General features: G+C 35.9%; 1 protein-coding gene across 1 annotated transcript; it reads left to right on the top strand.

The window, feature by feature from the left end:
- The first annotated feature begins 4142 nt into the window (after positions 1 to 4142).
- LOC128638564 (gamma-crystallin-3-like) lies at positions 4143 to 5933 on the top strand. The gene is made up of 3 exons (XM_053690596.1): positions 4143 to 4151; positions 4500 to 4742; positions 5658 to 5933. Exons 1-3 carry the CDS (start codon positions 4143 to 4145, stop codon positions 5931 to 5933), a joined length of 528 nt encoding a protein of 175 aa, XP_053546571.1.
- The last annotated feature ends 1619 nt before the right edge of the window (positions 5934 to 7552 follow it).

Below are 7552 nucleotides of genomic sequence, written 5' to 3' on the forward strand. Positions count from 1 at the left end.
CTCATAATAAGGCGTCTTTTCCGTCACGAGCAAACATCCAAGAAATATCGATTGTGTGCTTGAGTTAGCGCGCCACAAGAAATGTAGCACTTATATTGGATCCTCCGAATAAGTGTTGGGGCAAAATAAGCTATTAAAAAACATTTGAATTCAGAACGTTTTCAAACTCCCTCACTATTAGACATGTGCACAGGTGAAAAAGTCAGTTCAGCAGAATCTTTAGGGCAGAATATTCAGAAAAATTAGTCTTCAGAATATTCGACTGCTGTGCTATTCGATATTTGTTTTGTCTTAAAAGAAAAGAATATTGAATATTCATGGAACATTTACATTTGTTTTGATTAAATAAATGTAAATTTTCCTTTGCTACAGGTGAAAAAGTTCACCTGTAGCGTTATATACTTACCTATAAAGCGCAGGAGAGTCGTGCTAATCCCGATACTTATTCACAGAGCCTGGGTCCACACTAATAGGTGGCTTAGCATGCACTAAACCTTCTATTTGCATGACCCTGGGCTCTGTGAAGAAGGGTCAGGATTAGTGCGGCTCCCTAGCACTTTAGGTGCTCTGACAAAATGCAGAAGGACATTTGGCAGAAGGACATTTGGCAGACGGACATTTGGCCGATGGACATTTGGCTGACAGACAGAAAGCTAAAGAATGTTCCGAATTCGGCCGAGGGCAGATACATTCCAGAGTGCTCTGTTCTAATCAGAGCCTCGGGCGCCGCAACTGCCTCTGGGAACCTTACCATGGGTCCCAGGCCGCACGTCTTGTAATTCTCTCTCTGGGAAATTATCTATCTATCAAATCTATCTATTTATCTATCAAATCTATCTATCTATCGTATCTATCAAATGTATCTATTGCATCTATTGATCTATCTATCTAATTTATGTATCTATCAAATCTATCTATCTCGTGGCCGGTCTGTTATCTGACAGCCACTTGTGTTTCGGCCAAATGTCCGTCGGCCAAATGTCCGTCTGCCAAATGTCCGTCGGCTAAAAGTCCGGCCACGGCACTTTAGATAAGTGCAGAGCACTCTGAAACCGCGCTAATATGTATTTATTCCAATTCATGGTGTGCAGTTTGTAGATAATAAATAGAGCCCAAAATCTAAAATAGTTTCAATAAGACACATTAAATGTGATGATTATAGTTCCATAGGTACTTGGCTGTATTCTTGATTTGGGGTGGCACTGAGTCCTGCCATGTAAGTGCCTCTAATAGTCTTGATCTTTTAAAATCCTGAGGTTTGACTCTAGAGCAGACCAGGAAAAAACACAATGAAAATGAATGTATACCATGTGAGGAAGGGTTGGAATTCCGACCCTTCTTTTTAGAGCCCTTGGCCGCGCTAATAGTAGATTTAGCGCATGCTAAGTCTCATTAGTGCGGCCAGGGGCTCTGTAAAGAAGTGTCGGGAATAGAGCAGCTCTCCAATGCACTATAGGTAAGTACAGGGAGTGCAGAATTGTTAGGCAAGTTGTATTTTTGAGGATTAATTTTATTATTGAACAACAACCATGTTCTCAATGAACCCAAAAAACTCATTAATATCAAAGCTGAATAGTTTTGGAAGTAGTTTTTAGTTTGTTTTTAGTTATAGCTATTTTAGGGGGATATCTGTGTGTGCAGGTGACTATTACTGTGCATAATTATTAGGCAACTTAACAAAAAACAAATATATACTCATTTCAATTATTTATTTTTACCAGTGAAACCAATATAACATCTCAACATTCACAAATATACATTTCTGACATTCAAAAACAAAACAAAAACAAATCAGTGACCAATATAGCCACCTTTCTTTGCAAGGACACTCAAAAGCCTGCCATCCATGGATTCTGTCAGTGTTTTGATCTGTTCACCATCAACATTGCGTGCAGCAGCAACCACAGCCTCCCAGACACTGTTCAGAGAGGTGTACTGTTTTCCCTCCTTGTAAATCTCACATTTGATGATGGACCACAGGTTCTCAATGGGGTTCAGATCAGGTGAACAAGGAGGCCATGTCATTAGATTTTCTTCTTTTATACCCTTTCTTGCCAGCCACGCTGTGGAGTACTTGGACGCGTGTGATGGAGCATTGTCCTGCATTAAAATCATGTTTTTCTTGAAGGATGCAGACTTCTTCCTGTACCACTGCTTGAAGAAGGTGTATTCCAGAAACTGGCAGTAGGACTGGGAGTTGAGCTTGACTCCATCCTCAACCCAAAAAGGCCCCACAAGTTCATTTTTGATGATACCAGCCCAAACCAGTACTCCACCTCCACCTTGCTGGCGTCTGAGTCGGACTGGAGCTCTCTGCCCTTTACCAATCCAGCCACGGGCCCATCCATCTGGCCCATCAAGACTCACTCTCATTTCATCAGTCCATAAAACCTTAGAAAAATCAGTCTTGAGATATTTCTTGGCCCAGTCTTGACGTTTCAGCTTGTGTGTCTTGTTCAGTGGTGGTCGTCTTTCAGCCTTTCTTACCTTGGCCATGTCTCTAAGTATTACACACCTTGTGCTTTTGGGCACTCCAGTGATGTTGCAGCTCTGAAATATGGCCAAACTGGTGGCAAGTGGCATCTTGGCAGCTGCACGCTTGACTTTTCTCAGTTCATGGGCAGTTATTTTGCGCCTTGGTTTTTCCACACGCTTCTTGCAACCCTGTTGACTATTTTGAATGAAACGCTTGATTGTTCGATGATCACGCTTCAGAAGCTTTGCAATTTTAAGAGTGCTGCATCCTTCTGCAAGATATCTCACTATTTTTGACTTTTCTGAGCCTGTCAAGTCCTTCATTTGACCCATTTTGCCAAAGGAAAGGAAGATGCCTAATAATTATGCACACCTGATATAGGGTGTTGATGTCATTAGACCACACCCCTTCTCATTACAGAGATGCACATCACCTAATATGTTTAATTGGTAGTAGGCTTTCGAGCCTATACAGCTTGGAGTAAGACAACATGCATAAAGAGGATGATGTGGTCAAAATACTCATTTGCCTAATAATTCTGCACTCCCTGTATTTTAAACCCTAAGGTAAATTAAAGAAAACAAATTAATACTGACAAATGTTATCATTATTTATTTGTTTTCTTTAAATATGTAAGTGCATTCATTGAGATATTCATTTTGTGAAAATTAAACAAATATCTGTGTTTTCTTAACAAATTTGCATTTGTAACAAAACAAATGCATATGCCTACTCACTATGTTAACTGATTTCAGCACTGCAGAAAAAAAATTGTAATTTCAAGATGTTTACTTTACATTCAAGACAATGTAAAGAAATTTTTGTTTTCAAATTCATTGCAGAAAATATTGAAATTAGAATTTGGAAAATAGCCTTCCAATGCATACACATGCCTATATGTATACACACATGCACAGATACATACACATGCACGGATACATGCACGCATAGATACACATGCACGCATACATACACACATGCATACATACATTTTTCTACATATTTGATATATTGTATCAATGTATTTGCAAATGATTTGTCTATACAATTTAATAAATAATCATTATAATTTTAATAAATAAAATCTACAAGCACAATCTGAACTACAAAAATAAATGGACAAACACCTACAAACACCAGTAAGTACTGGAATATAAGTCTGATGAAAATATAGCAAACTACACATAGAATTTCAGGTTAGACAGAGCATGTCTGACTATAATATATATTGTAGAGCAACATATCCTATTATGGGTATGTAAATAGATGTTTGTAAGCATTTGCTAAATCAGACTGTTCTTTATTTCTATAGGTAAAACAAAGCTTCCAGTATGACCGTACAACATGAATAGAAAGAGGAAACAAAAACTATACATTTTACTTAGTTGGCAGAAAAGTTTCTTTAAAAGTGCAGTGTGCATTGAGCAGCATTATGGCAGATATATAAAGGCAGCTTTTCTTGATCCACAGCAGTCAGTGAGCTTTTGCACCCACGGTACAGCCAAAATGGGAAAGGTTAGTAAATGTTCTAAAAACAAACTCTAAAATAAATTTGTGTTATTAAGAGAGTTAATTTATTGTTCCAAGTACTAATCCAAAACCTAAACTAATATTAGGGGAATATTCTTCCAATACAAATATTGCTTGTTAAAATTTTGGTTTAGAAATGGGAAAGGTTAGTAAATGTTCTAAAAACAAACTCTAAAATAAATTTGTGCTATTAAGTGAAATAATTTATTGTTCCAAGTACTAATCCAAAACCTATACTAATATTAGGGGAATATTCTTCCAATACAAATATTGCGTGTTAAAAGTTTAATAAAAAGGCTATGTAGTTTTCTAATTGATTTACCATTTGTGAAAGCTACAAATTATCTGCTGCTAGTAAGCAAAATAAAATTATTATATACAGGTTTATGTTCCACAGTAATTCAAAATGAGTTTAATATAATATGAAAGACTATCAATGATCAAATTCGATATTTTTCAATTAAACAACATTGTTAAATTGTTACTTTTACAGATTTTCTTCTATGAGGACAGGAACTTCCAAGGTCGCTGCTATGAATGCAGCTCAGACTGTTCCGACATGTCTTCATACTTCAGCCGCTGCAATTCCATCAAAGTAGAAAGCGGAAATTGGATTCTCTATGAACATCCCAACTTCAGGGGATACCAATACTATCTTTGGAGGGGGGAATATCCCGACTTGCATCAATGGATGGGATACAATGATTCAATCAGATCTTGCCGCTTGACCCCTCAGGTAGGTTTTATATGTGGGTCAACAAGGAAAAGATAAACTTAAACTGCAATTTTTATATTTGTACTGTAAAATCAATTAGAGAATACAGTGAAATTTGATATTGCTACTAATAGTGATAAAGGACCAAAAAAGCTCATGTATCTAGTGACTAGCATTTGGTTAATTTAGGATATAAGCCAGAAAGGGGAGGCAGTAAATATAGGATTATAACCACTATGAATATGTTCTGATATATGGGTAAAGATATGGGGGCCGATTTACGATACCCCAAATGGGGCCCACTCACCCTGTTTTCGCGCGAGCCTTCGGGCTCACCGGAAACAAGAGATAAGAAGCAGAGGTCTTAAAAAAAAGTAAAGCAGACTCTCCCCCTCCCCTGCATATGAAAATACCCTTTACACAAACAAGAGCAAGCTGTAGTAGGTAGACAACAGTCTAATTCTAAAACTTTAGGGCTTAGTTAGGAGTCTGAAAATCAGCCCAATGTTATTTAAAAATATGCAAAACTATACATTTTTATAAACACCCCCCAGATGGGCTATATAAATGGATCATCTACAAAACATTTATGCAAAGAAAAATCTAGTGTACAATGTCCCTTTAAGGGCATATAAATAATAACTGTAAGTCTAATGTTTTGCATATACAATTCATATTTAGCTAATAATTAACCAAGTTTATGATTATGAATTTGCTTTTATATGTATATTTTTTAATTAAAAATGCATTTGTTCTGCAAAATAGTTGTATTGTGTGTGTAAAAAATAGTATTACTTACTATGAGACCTGACTCTATTGTAGCTTAAAAATCAATTAGTTCTAACATGCATTTTAGAAATAAGTAAATCATGGCTGCATTTTAAGTAAGTAAATTGAGCAGTTGTTTAATTCAATTATTATTATTTTATCTTCAAGCACCAAGGTCCTTATAAACTAAGGCTCTACGAGAGGGGAGACTTCAAAGGACAGATGATGGAATTTTCTGAAGACTGCCCACATGTCTATGAACGGTTCCGTTACAATGATATAAATTCATGCAATGTGTCTGATGGTCATTGGATGTTCTATGAAGAGCCCAATTACAAAGGACGTCAGTATTACCTGAGACCTGGAGAGTACAAAAAATATTCTGACTGGGGTGCTGTGAACCCCAGAATTGGCTCCATCAGACGTGTTCACCACCTATTTTAAATCACTTCAACTATGTAACCATTTTTCATTTTGAGGTCAATAAAATTGGAAACATTACATATCTTTTATTTTGTATTTAATACTGATTTTGTGATTAAATTGAGCAATATTAATAGCAGACGTATCATGATATTAAATAATTAATTACGTTATAACAATATTACTATACATAGCTAGAAATGAGTCACCTTATGTCAATATGCTCGTAAACATTCGTCCTACATTTTAAATTATTTTCTGAATTAGAATAAGAGATAATTATTTTATATTTTTACTATTAAGGTAATATTATACTATATATTTTGGACATAAAAAATAATAATTCCCCTTAGGAAACATAATTTACAGTGCAATTCAAATATCTTAATGCAATATATATATATATATATATATATATATATATTTAAGGGACAGTCTAGTCCAAAATAAATTTTCATGATTCAGATAGAGAATGTAATTTAATTTTTTTTTTCAATTTACTTCTATCACCAATTTTGCTTTGTTCTCTTGGTATTCTTAGTTGAAAGCTAAACCTAGGAGGTTCATATGCTAATTTCTAAGCCCTTGAAGGCCGCCTCTTCTTTCAGGGCATTTCAACAGTTTTTCACCACTAGAGGGTGTTAGTTCATGTGTGTCATATAGATAACACTGTGCTCATGCACATGGAGTTCCAGTGAGCCAGCTTTGATTGGCTAAAATGGATGTCTGTCAAAAGAACTGAAATAAGGGGGCAGTTTGCAGAGGCTTAGATACAAGGCAATCACAGAGGTAAAAAGTGTATTTATATAACTGTGTTAGTTATGCAAAACTAGGTAATGGGTAATAAAGGAATTATCTATATTTTTAAACAATAACAATTCTGGTGTAGACTGTCCCTTTAAATGCATTTAAAACTTTAATTAATATAGCAAAATTTGCATTGTTTTGCAGGCCATGGACATACCCCTTCATCTCATTAGTATTTGTTATATCATCTCCTTGCTTTGGTAAATTAGGTGCATGTTTTAATGAGCTCCTATATTGATTTAGGGCAAGATTAAAAGTAATACACAACAGACTTTGCACTAGCGCAACATCAATTTTGCGATCAATTTTTCTTCCACTGGTATTACAAGTTAGGAGAAATCGATATTGCGCTAGCGCAACAGTCTTTTCCCCTTCAATCCATAACGCAATCTAAAAGCTCTGGTAAAGTGTTCTCCGAAACAAAAAAAGTTACACAAAACACAACAAAAATACATTACAAAGTACACTTACACCCATAAACTACACTATTAACCCCTAAACTGCCATCCCCCACATCGCAAACAAGAAATAAATGTATTAACCCCTAAACCGTCATCCGACCACGTTGCAAACACTAAATAAATTAACTAACCCCTAAACTGCCATCCCTTACAATGCAAAGTACATAAATAAACTATTAACCCCTAAACCGCCATCCCCCCACATGCCAAAGTAATAAACTAACAACTAAACCCCTAACCTAACACCCCGTAACTTAACCCCAATTAAAATACCCATAAATTATATAAAAACTATACTAACTGGGGAAACTTCCGGGCTAAGGTCATGACAGGTCGCAACATTGTGAGCTGGAGGAACTCTATGGGGAATCA

This window comes from Bombina bombina, chromosome 1 (assembly GCF_027579735.1).
Source record: "Bombina bombina isolate aBomBom1 chromosome 1, aBomBom1.pri, whole genome shotgun sequence".
In the NCBI taxonomy this organism is placed as follows: Eukaryota; Metazoa; Chordata; class Amphibia; order Anura; family Bombinatoridae; genus Bombina; species Bombina bombina.